This window comes from Rhopalosiphum maidis, chromosome 3 (genome assembly GCF_003676215.2).
Source record: "Rhopalosiphum maidis isolate BTI-1 chromosome 3, ASM367621v3, whole genome shotgun sequence".
Lineage (NCBI taxonomy): Eukaryota > Metazoa > Arthropoda > Insecta > Hemiptera > Aphididae > Rhopalosiphum > Rhopalosiphum maidis.
In genome coordinates, this window is record NC_040879.1 from 44,212,793 (window position 1) to 44,232,207 (window position 19,415).

The 19,415-nt window shown below is 26.7% G+C and overlaps 1 protein-coding gene and 1 pseudogene across 1 annotated transcript; one reads left to right on the plus strand and one right to left on the minus strand.

The window, feature by feature from the left end:
* Nucleotides 1-644: 644 nt before the first annotated feature.
* LOC113555705 lies at nucleotides 645-3,696 on the plus strand (annotated as a pseudogene).
* Nucleotides 3,697-3,939: 243 nt separating this feature from the next.
* On the minus strand, nucleotides 3,940-5,331 carry LOC113557208 (inhibitor of growth protein 4-like). The gene is made up of 6 exons (XM_026962590.1): nucleotides 5,206-5,331; nucleotides 4,911-5,149; nucleotides 4,740-4,848; nucleotides 4,566-4,667; nucleotides 4,245-4,495; nucleotides 3,940-4,068 (listed from the first exon to the last, which is right to left on the minus strand). The coding sequence occupies exons 2-6, from the start codon at nucleotides 5,037-5,039 to the stop codon at nucleotides 3,967-3,969; spliced, it is 693 nt and encodes a 230-aa protein (XP_026818391.1). The 5' UTR covers nucleotides 5,040-5,149; nucleotides 5,206-5,331; the 3' UTR covers nucleotides 3,940-3,966.
* Between the last annotated feature and the right edge of the window lie 14,084 nt (nucleotides 5,332-19,415).

A 19,415-nucleotide genomic window follows, 5' to 3' on the forward strand; every position in this document is an offset into this window, starting at 1 on the left:
TATCTTGTAACTTTGACCACTAGAAAGAGAAAATGGATCTGATTTAGCATAAATTACTTTCATACATTACATTTAAGCCAATGTTTCATAAACTATAAAACATGTTTTTATATGATAATTTTAATGTATATTACAAATTCAAATTTTTATGGCTTATAAAACACTCAATTCTCAATTTAGTATCTTCAACTTTGACCACTAGAAAGAGAAAATGGATCTGATTTAGCATAAATTACTTTCATACATACATTAAGCCAATGTTTCATAAACTCTATTATCAATGAAAATAGATTTGAATTCCTGTATCATTACTTTAAGTGATATTTATATGAGTTAATCAGCCTGAGCCTGAAGTCTACTACTTGCCTTTGTCTTGATAATATTCTATATGTTTTATCTTACTACTGTAAATTTGTTTGGTCTGTTCCTTTATTATACTTCTTCAATTGTCACTTATGTCAGGAATTTACCAGATAAATGGAAATTTCTTATATTCTACCGATTTCTAAAGGGGTTGATATTAGTTAGTTACTAATTATCGCACTATTTCAATAATTTCTATTATTCCCAAATTGTTTGAACTTTGAAAGTATTGTACAAAAATAAAATTTTCCTTATTTTTAATATTATCACCGATGTTCAACATGACTTCATGCCAGGTAAATTGACCTCTACGAACCCACTAGTATTCCAAATAACGTCCTACAAGCTTTCAGATCTGGCGTTCAAGTGGACGTTATATACACAGATTTCTCCAAGGCTTTGATAAAGTAGATCATTGCACTTAGCACAAATTATTAATGTAGGCTTACGTGATCTTTCCACTTTTGGTTAGTTTCTTTTATAACTAGAAGCAGCAATACGTAAAATGTAAGAGTTTTCTTCATCATTATTTAAAATTAACTCTGGCGTTCCTCAGGGTTCACACTTAGCTCTATTACTATTTAATTTATTAATGATATCGAATTTTTAAATTCTAATACGTTACTCTATACAGGTGATATGAAAATTTACCGTATTATTACATTGCCAATTGATAATTTGCTGCTTCAGGAAGACCTAAATTGACTTAGCAATTGGTTGTACTCAAAATAATTTATTCTTAAACTAAATAAATGTAAAATTATGACCTTTCTAAAATTTTAAATCCAATCTCATATAATTATCATTTAAGCAAACGTCAAATTAGATCGTGTTTAATCTATACAAAGGACTTAGGAATTTATTTTAACCCATCTTTTCATTCAACGATCACTATATTCACATCCAAAATAAAGCCTCTTCAATGTTAGGCTTCATAATCGCAGCTGTAAAGACTTCATCAATCCTTTAGCATTAAAATCAATTGACTGTTCTTTTGTTAGATCATTACTCGATTATGGATCCACAGTGTGGTCACCGCAGTCATCGTTGCTATAAAGGTATTGATTCAATCCAAAACCGTTTTCTACGGATCATACAATTTAGATGCGATATCAAACGTGCTCCTCACTACCTCACTCATCATATCAACCACTATTGTCTTACTTAAAAATTAGAAACTCTTGAAAATAGAAGGAAAAGGCTCGATCTATGTTTTATTTTTAAATTAACAAATGGGTATATTACTGTCCGAGTTGCTTTCTTTATTGAACTATCCCAAATCGTAGAACTAGGAAATTGTATACTTTTTATGTGCCACTCCAACGTTCAAATATGGTTAAATACCCCCATAAATAAATTAATGCAACTTGTTAATGATTTAGATGTTAATCTGTTTTCCTGTGCTTCGCAAAATAACTTTAATTATTACCTAAATAATCTTTTGGCTGTATAAATATTATGTATTATATTGTTACTCTTATATTATCATTTATTGTTATTATATTCTTTATGTCAATATCAGATTAAGTTAATTTTTCATTGTTTTATATTTCTTATTTTTGTATTTTTAATGTTTTTGTGAATTATTTCAATCATTATCGTCATAACATCGCATCAATACTTAAACCTGTAAACTTATCTATTATATTTTAAAATTAATCTGTAATGTAATAACAATACTATGCAAATCCTAGACGTATGTCTAATAATTGTTATTGGGACACCTATAGGTATTGTACAGTAGTGACTACCTACCTACTTTCCGAACGATTATTTTGTACTGAGAAATGTCTACTTTTGATATAAAATGTACCCGCCTACCAGAAAACTCTTTTAAAGTTGATGGATGAAGGTGGGAACATATTTTCTGCTAGAAAAAGCGTTTGCGTTTCAATGTTTCAAACGAAAACACACAATCACATTAAAGAAGTATGTATCTTACAGTGATAGACAGTTCTCGAGCATAAAGATCATTTAAGTGTAAATAAACAAGCAAGTATTCGACATTCGTAGATATTATATTTAGATAGTACCTACTACCTACCATTATAGTAGAATAGATTTAAATTTTTCCATTCATTTAATATTCATTTCACACTTTTCACAGTCCTCAATGCTCATTGCTCATAATTTATTAATTACTCTTACATACTTAATATTAATTATTTCTGGTCCCTTAATTTTCATGTCGAACACCTCAATGTTATGAAACACCTAATTTTTAATTAAATGTTTCGTTATTTATTATTTAAAATATTTTTTGATTTTAGTTAAATATTTTAAGTGGCATTATTTATAAACAAATTTTACTGTATAAAAAACGCCTTACATACTTTTTCCTGGCAAGTTTTTATTCATTCTACGATACACATTACCATTGTTCGTTTTGACATTAAAACCAGAAACTTCACCAAATGTATTTAGAATTAAGTTGCTTGTACTTGTCATATTAGTTGTAAAAATGTAAATCGTAGAGATGCTATACGTGAAACATGGTTTCAAACAAAAAGGAGACTTTAAAATACTTATTGTTGTATCAAAAGACAAATCTTTAAATGCTTAAAAGCTGGTTCATGAAGACTTATATGAGGTAGATGAAAAGGATGAGTATGAACTACTCACTCGTAAAATAATAGCATCATTTTCCGGTGTATATCATATAAACTTTGATTATCTGTTAAAATGTGATTACGATTCTTTCGTTAATGTGTCATTAATTGTCAATGAGCTAGAACATGTGCCTAAAAAAAGGTTCTACTGGGGATATTTTGATGTTAATGCAAACATTAAAAAAAAAAAAAAAAGAGGTAAATTTAAAGAAACTGATTGGATAGAATGTGATATGTTTTATCCAAAGATCTTATCATCTAAATAGTGAAGAATCGAGATTACCTAGGGTAAGTTGATCATAATAGCATAATAAAATATAAAGTAATAAGATAATATTGATATTAAGTTAAGTAAATTCATTATGTAATAGCTAACCAATTATAACGATTTTATTAAAATGATTGATTAACAATCCTAATTCTTGTTGTCTATTTTATTTTTCAGTTTCTTTGCTAGTAAAGATGTTTTGGTTGGAGCTTATAAGTCTATTAAATATTACTAGAAAACACGACCGGCGATTTATCACACAATGGTAGTTACGGAAAATGATTATATTTAGTAACACATAAACGTAGTCCTTAAGTGATGAGACTGCACTGGTCAAACATTATTCAGACTGGAAAATTATGCGATAGAGAGTTCAAAAATATGACTTCCTACGAATATAACTGGTCAATGATGCCATTTAAATGTTATGTCAGAAATTTGTCTTTAATTCCATAAATACATTTTTCAACATAAAAAGACTGGTGTAATTATAAATTTAATACATTTGGAAATTGGAGTTTGTTTTCAGTTTTGAATAAAAAAAAAATATATATATATAAATAAACAATACAAATTTTATATTGAAATTAAACTGTATTCTTATTATGTATGCAAATAACAATAATTTCAATCATTTGTTCTTACGCCGTAAGAAAATGAAAAATACATTAAACATTATATGTATGTATATATAAAATAAAAAAAACTTATTTCATTTTTAATATGTTATTTTTTCTTCCTATCTGTTATACATTTAGGACAGAACCATTTTCCTTTAGGCTTGGTAGTTAATTTGACACATGCAAAGTGGAACCATTCAATAGGACACTAAAATAATATAAGTACATAATTAATAAAATATGATAAAAAAAAATGAAACAATATTTACAATAAAAATTAAGAATGTTATATTTTTTCAATGGTTTGAGTATTTAATAAAATGTTATATAAAATAAAAACAATAAATATATAAATAATTAATAAATTAAAATTAAAATTCTTACATCTGGATTATCACAGCCAATCATTTCACCATAAGAAACTTGGTTGCATAAACAATACGTTGGTTCATTTGGATCAACGGGCATATCTAATACTTCAGCAGAGTGTGCAACTCCGGCACAAACTAGTGCACCAGTAAGAGAACTAGTTTCTACTGTAACGCTGGTCACGCTATTTGTAGGGTTTGTTGGATTGGTGACAACATTAACTAAAGGAGTTTTACTAGGCGTTGCACTTGTTGTTTTTGTAACTCCTGAAAAATGTTGGTAATTATTATACAAAGAAATCAATTTAAATATGGCTAAAATTTTATGTACACAAACCTTTTTTCAGTTGTTTCTTTTTAGATGTTTGTTTGGAACTGTTCTTCTTCACTCGATGCACTCTTCTTTTAATTTCTTTGACTTTGATCTTTTTACGTCCTCCTGGAAGCAATACACATAAAGAAATGGCCAAATACATTGGAATTATAATATGATATAATGTAGAACACCTACTTTTTTGTGAATTTTCTTCTATATTTCTTGTAGCACTAATGGCTCTATCTTGAATTTCAGCTTCAAAGCGTGCTAAATCTGAATCAAATTTTCTAACATGTTTATCTACCTGTAAGGTACAATGGAATAGAAAATTACTTGGGTAATGTTAATAATTCAAAATCAACATACCAATTCATAAGTTTGTATAGCCAATTGAACTTTATCATCACCATATTCTTTTGCTTTGTCAAACTGACGTTGTATGTTGGTCGACATTTCGCGTTTTTTTTCTGCTGTGTATCCCTTGACATTTAACATATACTCGTCTGTCAGTTAGTCAACGTTGCGCATCAGTTGTTGAACTCTGGAGTCAAGATCTCGCATCAGAGTGAAGTTTCGTTGTAACTCAACGGGAAGATTCTCTAAACCTAATATATAACTCTGTTAGTACCTCGTTTAAATGCACAATCGAAAAAAAACTTACTGTCCAGATAGTATTCCAAGTTAAGAGCAGTAGTCATTTTTGTTATTTTATGATTCAGCTGAGAATTATTGAAGAAAAAAAAAATAAGTAAAAGACAGTAGAGAATGTTAACAACAACAACCGGGAATTTACTAGGATTACATTAGCTATAATCCAATAATTGCTAGCCAATACAGTGCTACCATAACATTGAGTCAAAAACGAAAATTGCACGACATTCAACACCAATTTTTTATTTTAATTAAATAATTAATTAATTAATTTTAATTCATCATACATTATAAATATAGAGTTATTGTAACATAAAATATAATGTATAATAAAATATACTATACTAAAGTTTAATATAATATAATATAATATAACATTATGACAAGCACTAAAAAGGCATGTTCCGTCAGAGCTCACGCTATAAAAAACACCTATAAAATGGAAAGGGCAGGTGATGTTTAGCAAGTGTTAAAATATCTAAGGGAACATTTTGACCAGTTTCGAGATATAAATTTTGAAATTGAGTAAGTTTTCCATTTAGCCATAACCCAAAGTAATGTTATTTAAGTCGTCCAGTTTCAATAGACGTTTTATGGTATTTTTATTCAATTATAATTTAATATTATTATGTTCAAATCAGAATTATTTTTGAAGAATGGTAAAAAAAAATAATGCAGCAAATTTAAATTATCGTACAAGTGTATTCTTTACTTACACTTGTTTTACATTCAAATTCAATAAAATATTCTGGTAGATTTGTACTATCTTTTATGGCTTATCATAATTATTATTTCCGATCATCTGTTATATGTTTACATTTCATATCATTTGCAGTTTTACATTCGTATTTGTAATAAAGTTACAACTGTTAATTGTTTTCAAATATTTTGTATTAAGAATGAAGTTTGTCTGATAGTTTTTGTTTGATTGTTTTCGTTTCTTCCTTATTCAGTGTTTTCCACGTACTAGTTGCAATGTAAAGATTTTCGTTCTCCTTATTGTGTGTAGTAGTGACATAATATTCTTCAACTATTATACATATTTAACAGACTACATTTTTTTTAGATGGCAGTACAGCAGACAACTCAAGGCATGCTAAGACTTGAATTCACTTTTCTACCACTTTCGAAAGTACCAACATCATACTTTGAAACTGGACTGGAAGATACTGATAATAATAATGGCTTTATGCAATGTACGCGTAATAGTTATTGAATTGTACTAATTGATAGAAAATTAATAGTAAATGTAACGAAAAGTTAGTGTCATGAAACCCTGAACGTAACATTTAGTAAATACTTGTTATTTACCATTCTTAACTTTCATACATTTCATTAAAACCAATATTTTATAAACACTATGAAACTTACTTTTATACGATAATTTTAATGAGAATTATAAATTCCTATTTTTAACTGTTTATAGAACGGTCAATTCTCAAGTTAATCTTTTAAAACCTTGACCAATAGATAGAGAAATGATTCTAATTTACCATTAATAACTTTCATACATTTCATTTAAGCCAATACTTCATAAACACTAAATAACATGCTTTTATATGATAATTATGATGTATTTTACAATTTTATATTTTTAATTGCTTATAGAACACTGGATTATTATGTCATTCTCCAATCATTATATATATTTTACTGATTACATTTTTTCAGATGGCCGTACAGCAGATCACTCAAGGCAAGCTGAGACAAATTCGTATTCATACCACTTTAGGATAGTATGAACATCCTATGTTGAAAATGAATTCTAGTTCATTTTAATACTGATAATAATGGATTTATGCAATATACGTGTAATGGTTTTTGAATGTTATTGATACTAAATTAATGGTTGTGAAAAAATTAAGATTTGTTAACAATATGAATAAAAGATTATTAAACATGAATGAAGTTTGTCTGTTAGTTTTTGATTGAATTATTCAGTATTTTCCATGTACTAGTTGTCATATAAAGATTTTCGTTCTCCTTATGGTGTTTAGTAGTGACATTTCATCCTCCAACCATTATGCATATTTAACTGACCACATTTTTTTCAGATATACATAAGACTTTAAAATACATTGGTGCATAATCGGGGTATTACAGGTTAAAACGAATTATGAATTATGAAATTTTGATATATTTTAACAAAAAAAAAAATATATATGTATATATTTATTTGATTACCGACAATTGCTGACCATAATTAAATAACACTAGATCGAATAAAAAACGCATGGCCGCCATCGTTGAAATTATTTGATAGAATAAAATAATTATGAAAAAAAAAAAAAATAGCACATATTACGTGCTATATGAATAATAGTCTGACAAAAGTTATAATAAATATTATATTGATTGTTCGTTTGTTGTTTAGAAATATACTATTTCAATGAAAAGTTTATTGCAAATTTATAAAATTAAATTAAAAATTATATAAAAGTCCTTTTTTATTGTCTACAATTATGAAAGGGAAATCTGCTTTATGGATGAATCAATGTAGTTATTTCATAGTATACATAAAAAACATAGACAACATCGGGCCTACTTAGAATGATATAACTTGAATTTTGTAAAAATATTTTAGTTTATCATCCTTTTTACTTGATTATTGATCAAACATATCTTTAAGGCTTTAAATAAAGTGTATAATCATTATTTTTTGATCTCTTAAATTTATCAAATTTTAAGTATTAAGTTGAGTATTAAAAAAAATAATAATGATAATTTTAAGTGATTATTCAAAAGAATCTATAGATCCAATCATTCTAAGTATGAATAATTTTATCTATTTTATTGTTCTAAATTAATCTTTAAGAAAATTGTATTAAATTCATTAGCATACACGTACCCAACATGCTGTAGACATTTGTAAAAAATATTTTGTTGTATTTTTTATTGTATACAAATGACAATAATTTATGGTTTTGATAATCAATACTATATAATTTACTTAAAATTACTGTAAACAGTAACTATTCAAACAAAAACAACACTTGTAACAAACGATAATAATCGACTATTGTACATTTAAGCTTATAACCCCCTTAATTACAGAGATTCAAACAGAATTTTTTTTAATACATCATTTGTGTCAAACTTATAAGTATAACATGAATACTATTATGCATACAATGTCCAGCACAGAAACAATCATACAAATGACACGAGAGCCTGTGTTGTTTGATCCCTAGCCACGAATTGCGGTATATTGAAACTTGAACGTGTGTAAAATAGATTTCTTAATATGATTGGCCAAACTCTTATACAGTATAACTCACGAGAATCGTGATTACCAACCAGTTTTTAACGCACTTAATCTTTTCACACTTAGAAATCGTAGAGAGATATTCGATAGTAATTTCTTAATGAATTACTGTCCAATATATTATATTAGTTGATTCCCAGACTCTTCTTGCTCGAGTTTCGTTTCGAATTCTTAGTCTCAATGCTCAATTTCATGATACATACTCTATAGACCCAGTAAGAAGGGGTTTTTGGATGACGACCCTACAAGGAAAGTCATGTATATAGTGCCAATACGATCATGTTTGCAGAGATAACGGTGTAATTACCACTGTGTGTGTGAGTTATTAAATAATATTATGTTTTGATATGAAATATTGAATCCTCGAACTTTTCATCGACTTATTATATAATATTACCATAATATTTGTGTTGTCGTGTAGTGTTATTTTAAATGCATTGTACTATTATTGTGTTAAAAAGCCGTAAGTATTAAACATTATATATATAAAAATAAAAATAAATACTTGTATACAATTTTCGATATTATCGTGTGTAGATCTGTTATGTCTTTCAATCTTTCATTATTAAATATCGCAACAACTTATCAAATTCGCATTAATCAATAATTTATTATTATCTTTTTCATTTATCCATACTAGTTACAATACATAATATACAATAAGTAATTGTTATTACGTTTGATCGATAGCCATTTACAATAATGTATAAATTTTAATAAATTGAGTATACTTGGTAAAGTTTTGTTAATTTAAAATTAGTATTCTGAATTTATAAAATTGAATTTCATATAATATACAAAAATGGCGCATGACAACTAGAGAGATTGTGAGTTAGCGTTGTGAGCAAAATGTGTTTTCCATAGTGTATTTTCATGAACTATCTGAATAGTTATGTCTGCAGTAATTATTTCATTAAAATCATATACAAGAGAAATTTAAAGTATATTTCTTGGTCTCATTTCTAAAATGGAAATACACTTTATAGTTTCTTATTTCAATAGTATAACAATGTCAGACTTGTTTTCGTCGTGACTGAAAATGAGTACATCACTATTATTATAGTATTCACTTATTCTTTGTAACACGCCGTGTTTGTTTTGGTGTACGCAAACAAATGTACATTTTCGTCTATTATACTAAATAATATTATACGGAATTTTAATAATTTGGTCTACAATAATAAAATAACTTCATAGTAACAAGATAAAGAAAATTACGATTTATTTGAGATTACGAAAAACGATTAATTTTATTTCGAATTATCGAGAAAAAAATACGCTATTAAGTGTAATGGTAGTTTGGGATTGGTTTTGATGTAGTTCGAGATAGTTATATGATATTATAATAAGAATCTACTATACACGATTTGTAAATGTAATTTGAATAAAGTTAACTTTTTAAATGTAATACATTACTTTTACTATGTATTTTATGCAAGTCTACCGGATAATGTATACATTTAACCAATACCGGTGTTCCTGTATTACTATGTAAGTGCATAAACATATTTTTTATTCTATATTTAAGTCTGTTAAACAAAATACGAATCAATGCATGTAAAAAACTCATTTGAATCATTAAACTCATTACATATAATTAAACATTTTCCGTTGTACCTAAATAGATAAAAATACCAATATATTGACGTTATTATTAAGATTGGTTTTGGCGAGTAAAATAAAAACAATTCATGCTACGTAATTTTCAATGAAATCGTGCCCATCATGCATCTGCAGAGAACACGGATTTTATACAAATATGAATACACTTACTTTATATTTACTATAATATAAAAATTAAACGTGAAATCGATAATATATTTCAAACGATTAAACGTCTAGAATTTAATTGGAATAGGAGAGGAAAACTATTCGAAACGCTCGATAATAGTGTAATAATTATTTCACTCTCGCAAATCGCACGATTTGCGAGATCTTATTTTAACATCAGCAAGACAATTCATTAAATTGATAAGTGATGGGTTTTCACATTTTTGCAAACAGGATTAGTATATAGGCAGTGCCTTTAGAACTGCTGTTAAATGTTATTACCCTACAAATATTATAATATATTACATTCATCGATACTGAAGTATTATGAATAAAATTACATAGGCTTAATATGCAAAGAGTTAAACGTTAACTTTATTCATAATGCGTTTGTGGATATGACTGCTGTATATCATTCGTCAACTAAACACCTATTTGAAGATCAGTTTGATCTATTATGATTTTTCTAAGCGTTCAAAACTGATAAGATGTATACTAAAATAGTCAGTGTTCAAAAAAAAAATACTCGATTGCTATGGTATGGTATTGACAAAATGATTTAATTTTGTTAAAATAATTATACATGGTCAAAAATGCTATAGCATGTTATGCTAATATTTAGCAATTTATTAATGTTGAGCCATCTTATTATGAATTCAAAAACTTTTTAAGGGGACCCAGCGGACAGACCAGGAACTTCTAAGGTTGATCATGGCACATTATAGATTAAACTGATCCTAATAAGGGTTTTTATTTGGAAAATAACTATATGATAACACAATGTTGAAAGAAAAAAATTTTATCACAAGCTCTTAAACATATAATATAATGTATGAACAAAAACATTTAATAAAACAAATAATATCATAACCTAAAATTATAAGGTACAAACCTTGCTTTAAAATTTGAATGTTATAGCAGTCATGAAAACGTACTAAAATCATGAATGCTATAGCTTTGAGGGGGTTCTGTTTTAGATGTCAAAGTCGGTGAACGAATATCCTATTTTTATCCCAATTATTATGTGTTTTAGATTTACCTATACAGAGTGTCCCCGCGAGAATTTACCCATCGCAATATCTCCTGAAATAATGGAGATATCATAATTCTGGTTTTTTAATAAGATTCACAGGGACAAGAACTACAAATATTTCATGTTTTAATTTATTTTTATGTTTTGTTAAAAAAGTTAAAAAATGTATTTTTTTATTTAATTATTTAAAAAAAATTGAAGATAGCCATTTTGTAAAGTTTTTTTTTCTGAAAATATTGACGTTTTAACATTTTAATTTCATCAATTTCCTGATTTTTAATATTTTTTCTAGTTTTGAAAAAACTACAAAATTATTATTATGTTTATGTCTTATTAAAAAATGGGATAAGATAATAATATCAAAACATTAAATTAGGTATTTAAATTGTGGACTCTGCCATACTCAAATTACTAACAAACCATAAAATATTAACTATTACGTATTTATACGTTGGCGGACAAAACACCTTTTTTTACTAAATTCAAAGTAAACAAAATACATTTGTTTTATTTATTTATCATAATTATTATAATATAACCGTATTTAATACTAGGTATAACAAAAATGTGCATATTAATATTTTGTAAAATAGTTATTCACTTTATTTAAAAATTTAACAATGTTGAAGAAATAAAATATGAAATTTATTGCGAGCCAAACTGAAACCCGTTCGCCAGCCGCACAAGAACGCGGGCCACTGTTTGATACAATGATACCACTATGGCATTATCGTATTAAATAATTCGTAGTTTTTTCGAAACTTAGAAATGAATCTTATTAAAAATCCAGAATTATGATTCTCCATTATTTCAGGAGATATTGCAATGGGTAAATCCTCGCGGGACACTCTGTATAATATATTATGCCATTTTATAGATGTCTAATATATATTGATATTGTAGATTTAATAATACTTGTGAATTCGAATTTATAAAATAAAGTAGATACTTCGTATTTGTATTAAAGTGAAAAATGAAAAAAGAAATAAAATTCATAAATACGTAAATTAATTAATTTAAATAAGTATAGATAATATTATTATTATTGTTATTGTTTACAACGATATTATTTTAAATTGAATTAGTTATTTTAGTTCTGAAAAACCAAATCAAGTTTTTGCTACATTATATGACTTATATTAAATAAAAAAAAATGATTAATGCAGTAAGATCAGTAGATTCTCGTTTGTCGAATCTCACGAGGAACAGGAAAATGTTCAAGATATTGAAAACATCGAGATATCGTGTTTTGAAAATTTCTTTGAAAAATTGGTAAATAATTTGAATACTTACATAGATATGAATAAACTACAATATTGTAAAAATTAATTTTTTTTTTAAATTCTGTCATTTAAGTTGTAAGGACATTTAATTTATGCTTATTTTCCATTTCACTATATTGTTTATGAATGACTATAAAATATTGACTACAAACGTGTAAAATCACAATCATTATACTAAAATGTAATAACTAAATATACGCTTAATTTTTTGTTCTTACCGTAATATAATTATTATTGGGTTTTTTGAGCTAACGAAAAACGATTGATTTTATTTCGAATTATCGAAAGCAAAACGCTATTAAGTGTAATGGTAGTTTCGAGGGGATTTCAATGTGGTTCGATATAACGAAAAATCAGAGTTAGCGACGTATCTACTGTATATTTATCGATGTGTATACATATCGTCAATCACTTAAAAAAAATAATACTGTGCTGATAATTATTCAATAAAAAATAAATATTAATTCAAAAGATAATCGGGTAATCAAAATATTCGAAAAAGAATGATAATAAAAATAAAAAATAAAAATATGTATAATATTGCAGTAGAAAATTGTAACGCTTCCATGTGATATGTGGACCACGATAATGCGCAGTCCATCGTACCGTCGTCGACCGATTTTCAGACCGTACGTGGATTAATGCGGAAACATCAGCTATCTGCGCGAGTTGTCATAAAACATTTTGATACAATAACATAAGAAAGCAACTGTGGCGGAATGGGGAGGGGGGAGGGGGGGACTAGGACGATAGAGTAAGAGCCAAACAACGGTAATTGCAGCAGCCATCGCCATCCACCGGATTTTCGATCGGACAGCAAATGCAGAGCTATGTAGACGGTGTTATTTTCGAGTCACGTATAGTAGTTAAAATGTTAATGCCACGCTGCTGCCGAGAAATCGTCTTACATTAAATATATATAACATATTATATATTATATTATTGTGTTTTATTCTAACTCACTATAACATTATATGCTGCCTGACTGATATATATATATATAAATTTATATATGTTTACTAGTATACCTATATAGATAGGTAGTGTGGCGGTGGCGCACGATTTCGTCTAATTCCGCGAAACGGGCGTTTAACATTATAGCGAATTTGTTAATCGGTTTTTCTTTTTCTCTCGACGGACGTCCTGTTAGTTAAGCCCACGTATAATATAACGAAGGCGCCTTCACACTGAATCGTTGCGTGTCGCTCTCTGTAAACTCGATAATACGCTGGTAAAATGGACGAACATAATATTATTATTTGGCCGTTAATTAGATATTTGACGCTCAAATATATTATATAAAATGTAGTATTACTTAAAATAAAAAATGATTTTCATAATAAAATGAACAAAAATCAATAAATTTCAATTTTTTTCGTGGGTTGTATCTATGCAAATATTGTTTCATTATATTATTATTTATTTATACTATTATAATTGGCACACTGTAGGTTAGATCGCTCTCAATATCAGATAGGTACGACTAAAGCAATTATTGATTGTATTATAAATTATGGCAACAAATTACGAATATTTATCCAGTAATAATTTAATATAATGTTTGTTGAAGAAAAATGAACATTTCAAATAAATTTGCCAACCTCGGGCTTGAAGAAATGTTCTCGACATTTCAGAATTGGCTACGCGATTGATTTACAATATTACGCATGCGAATTGTCCGTGAAATAAACGTATCTTTTGATTTTGCATCATTTGACACAAAATATTATTTTGAACGTTTGTTTAAAATGCTATAATATAATATAACAAGTATGTACCTAACCTAACCTATACATGCAACCAATACATAGTCACGGCTAAATGAGAGCTTAGACTCAAAAATATTTGTATAGCTCTCTCAAGTTGGAAAAATTAAACTTTTTCAGCGTAATTATATTATAGGAGTAAAATCTCACGTTTACAATAACGCGTAAGCTGAAATATGAAATACGGATCTAAATACAAAAGCTGTATGGTTAACATTATATTAAAATAATTAAATACATTATTTGATTATTTTATTGTTAAAAGAATATTGTTGAAGATAGAAATAAGATTCCACAATAAAAAAAAAATTTAAATTGTAATTATATGTGACAGACAAAACAAAAAAATATTACATATTACAAATTCATTATTTAATTATTTTTTTTTTTGAATTTTATATACTATACTACTACTTTAAAAACTACGTTAATTTAAAATTCGAAAAGGATTATAAAATTAAATTTTCAGTTGATTAAAATACATATTTTTATAAAGATTAACATAAATTTAGATTTATTATTATTTATTATAAATCACTTATAAAGTGCATAAGTATAAGCTAAGTAGAAGGGGCGTGTGAGAGAATGTTCGCGCAGATTAATAAAGAAAAAAATACAAAGGCTATTATAGCCCCACCCTCTGCCTGAAAAAAAGACATTCATCATAATAATGACACTGACCTGCGTTAAACCGGACGTTGTCTGAAATATTGTTATTTCGGAGATCGATCTATATTGGTTTCGACTTAGATATTCCAAATGCACGAAACAAAAACATGTGGCATGTCGGTCTACTTTATTTACTTGAACGTTTTATTTTTTTAATGGGTCGATTAGTGCTTTTTATTTTACGAGTGTGTTTATAACATATTTGTCGAAGTAATATATTTTTATATTGCACTAACTATACATACCTACCTAATAATAGGTACTATCAACCTGTATATAGCCATCTATTATGTATATATTCATATCTCACGACAACAAGAAAATTAACTAACACCTCACGAATTTATGAAAATTAGTAAGTTGTATATTATTCGAAATAACATGTCTGTCAAACGTACAAATACCTATACAATGTAGATAGGTAAAATCCATCGTCGATAATTGTTCTTGAAATCATATAAGTCCAAAAACGCTGTAACTGCTTGTAAAATTGTAAGATCCTAAAAATATAAGATATGTTAATAGTTATTTTTTTTTAAGTGGAGACGTATACCTCATGTGTTAGACTTACTTTTCGTTTTATGTTTATTGCGCTTATAAATATTGTACTGTTTAGCATCGCCGTACCATAAAAGTTGCACTACTGTCGACAATAATCGTTGAATAAATAGCTTAACAGTACTATTTAAATATACATATAAAATTAATTTAAACGCTATACCTACTTATACAGGAATAACACTAATAATAAGTCGCCAAAGTAATGTAATCAGACCTTTTCAGACTTATACGTCGAAACCTTGAAAAAAATAACAATAATCATATTGTACACGACAAACTCAGCAAAGAAACTGAAAGTTGAAAACAATTTTAAAATGTTTTTTTTTTTTTTTTACTATTATATAACTATGACCTAAATACAACATAAGGATGTTACATCAGAATGGATCGTTTAGTGCTTTTTGGGTCTATTATCTGTTTTATTCTCACGTTAAAATGTGTGCCGTTAATGGCCGTAGGAGTATAATATATACGAGTAGAGGTATATAGTATCATGTATTATTGTGTATAATATGGCGTCCGTTCGCACCGTCTGAAAATAAAAACTATTATTGTTACTCGAAAAAAGCCCGACGAGTATATCTACATATTGTAACAACTTGTAATAGACTTATTTTTGACTATATGCACACTGTCAGATTACATTTTTATGTGGTTTACACACATTATTATGACAATCGTGTGATCAACTAATATTATGTTTTTTTGCTGTACCAAAATTATTTATTACAAAGTAATAGATTTGGGTTATTGTTAAATGATAAAAGACGCAAATACATACAGTTGAATGTTTACGTGTTAATTTATTTTTATCTTAAATTATAATTACTTTTTAATTTAATAACCTTTGGAAAAAAACGTATTTTCACATTAAATTTGCTTGTCTATTGATTTCAAATGAGACATAAAATATGGTAGTTTAAAAACATATTGTTTTTGAGAAAATAATTAAATAAAAATAATAGTAACAAAATTTTCTCTGTATTATATATTTATATGTAATAAAATCGATAAGGTATGGCGTTGTCATTATGTACACTTATATTGTATAGAATAAACGTGAATCGTGTTAGAATTTCAGATCTAAATATTGTCTACTGATTGAGAAGTAGATTGTATAATATTATTAATCATTTTATAATCATCATATTATATTATGTAACATTTTTTTTATAAAATAAACTACAATACTTCTTTAAATGTTATCATATTTAAAAAAATATATATTTTGTTGACTTTCTATTAGTTTGTTCAAAATAAATTTGAAATTTAAAATTGTATAATAAAAAGGGTTTACATGACTAAACAACATTTGCTACCTTGTAACAATCAATAAGCATTATAATACTATGCTTTTTTATGATAGTAAATAGGTGATTGTAAAAATAAGTAAGAAAATCATGTAGAGAAAGTATAATATAAATATTATAAAATCAACACGTAATAAATATATCGAAAATCACTAAAAGAAATTTCACCAAGTTGTGATTTATAGCTGATATGCTCAATTGTTTCTCTATTAAAAGTTAAACTGATGTTAAATATAAAACAATTTTTAATCGTTAAAAATCGTTAAATGAAAAAAATGTTTGCGATTTTGACAATTTTTGTCAAAATTTAAACTTCAAATAGGTACTTACTAAACAATTGTTCCAATATATACTTATTATATTATTTAAATAATTAAATTCACACATTAAAACTTATAAGGAATCTTTTATTACATTTCATTTTTAAAGTTTTTGACAGAAATAACAATTTTTAATTATGTAAGTCGACTTAGTTGTTTAAATGAATTTACATTTTAAAATTAACTTTAACATACCATATTAAATTAAAAAAAAAAATTTAACAAACTATTTAAAATAAGATTAAAAACTCGCCCAACTTTGTCAATCTGTGTTTGTCAGCTACTCCGATTGCTTTTAATAAATATAAAATAAATTTAAATTATGTCCAAATAATAAATTATATTTGTATGTTGATAACTACCTATATTATAGACGAATTCTAGAATTATGCTCCAGCTCCCCACACATTTGTACGGTTTGCATCTATGAATAGATTACTCAATATTTTATATGATATAGTTTTAATGTTACATGAAATACCGTAACGTTTTGTATACTTTTAGTAGTACATATCATAGTGATGCAGCCAATATTGTACTTGACTCGTAACTAAATATGCGTGCACGGTACGTTAATTTTGACATAATTTAGAAGAAGAAATATATTGACGCTGACATTTTTCACTTTTGATTATTGTTTACTCACAATAGATATACAAAAATAGAACTTTTTGAATTTATTTTTAAAAGCAAAGAAGAAGACTCTTTGATATAACGGTTGACACTGATATTCATTGAACAACAAAAATTTAAAAATTTAAGTTTACTTAAATAGTTAGTTAAGTATACCTTACCTAACCTATACATTTAAAAAAGTTTTGAAAAATAATAGTAAAAAAAATGTTTTTTAATATAAGGTAAAATTGTTTAGTAAGTGGCAATCTTTTTAATGGCCCCTCGGTGAAAATATTTTTAGTATGTTCTTTAGTATCGTACAGGTACATTAAATGAACATAAGTTATATTTTGAGAGATCCTAACCTCTGATATTTATTTAAAATATTGTTTTATTCACTGTAAATCGAAAATGCATAAGAACTTGATGTATAGTCCTTACCCCTTAAGGACAAGTATATTTAATTATTACATCTTATAAGTATCTTTCGTGGTTTTAATAATTTTATGTAGAAAATCGGTGGTGTCAAAACTGAATAAACATACCTACTTATCTTAAGTGCCCTTCATTACAACAATAATTGAATCATCAGTTTAAATAAAACACATTAGCGTGAATAGAACCAATCGGCTGTTGAAATAACGAAAGAAATATCAATACAGGTAGAGTAGGACATAAGTTAAGTGCGATTCTGCAAGAAGACGCCACACCAGCATGTGTTGTTTATCCGTCTTGCAAGCAAGCAAATCATAATATAGCAAGTCAATTTTACGTTCAGAATAATCCATTTTAGTCGGTTCATTTTAAATAAAAGAGTGAATTGACCTAATATCGAATTTTAAGGTAAGAATAATATACGAATATAAGATACACTTTTCAATGTTAGCTGTTTTAATTTTTAAGTAATTAAAAAAAAAAATTAATTGGAAAATGTTTGGGGATTTTAAAATGATCATAACTTACTTCAAATTTAAAGTAAAGAAAAAACCTACGTGAGGCCCCAAAGTGATAATTATTTTAACCTTTAAATTTAACGATATATCAATTTACGTTCAGCATAACCTATTTTATGTTGTTAGGTTTAACATTAGAGTTAATTGAACGCTTAAAATTAAGTAAGCGCGTATCATTCGTGTTTATATTTGGATCTTTTTTTTTACAATACTTTAATTTTCAAACAAAAGTTATGAACATTTTTAAATTGTAAATTGTACATATTCGTAACTCGCTTTAAAATTAAAATATCATAAAATACAACACGCAAACACAGATAATATGTGCTTTGTCTTAGTTATGATAATTTATGTAAAATTATTGTAATATTTTATTAAAAAACACAAAATCGATTTTGCTTAACGAAATTTTGCAATGTTGTCACTTGTCTCCGTTTTACAACAAACATAGTATGATAAAATTTGTGTTTAGCAGTTCCGATTTTGTGTAATATCCTTTAATAATAGAGATAATTGTTCAATTATTTTCAAAATAAGATATAGTGAGTATATGAAATGTTACAATTTAAAAATGCCCATAACTTGCTTAAAAATTAAAGTATCACGAAAACTCACTAGAAATTATAGAAAAAATAATGGTTTTACCTTTAAATTTTATAATAGGTTAATTATCTC

Coding starts and splice junctions, on each gene's coding strand:
- LOC113557208 (XM_026962590.1), bottom strand. CDS start 5,039: ATGTTAAATGTCAAGGGATACACAGCAGAAAAAAAACGCGAAATGTCG. Junction 4,668..4,739: donor AGAAGAAAATTCACAAAAAA/GTAGGTGTTCTA, acceptor TATTGCTTCCAG/GAGGACGTAAAAAGATCAAA. Junction 4,496..4,565: donor AAAGAAACAACTGAAAAAAG/GTTTGTGTACAT, acceptor AACATTTTTCAG/GAGTTACAAAAACAACAAGT.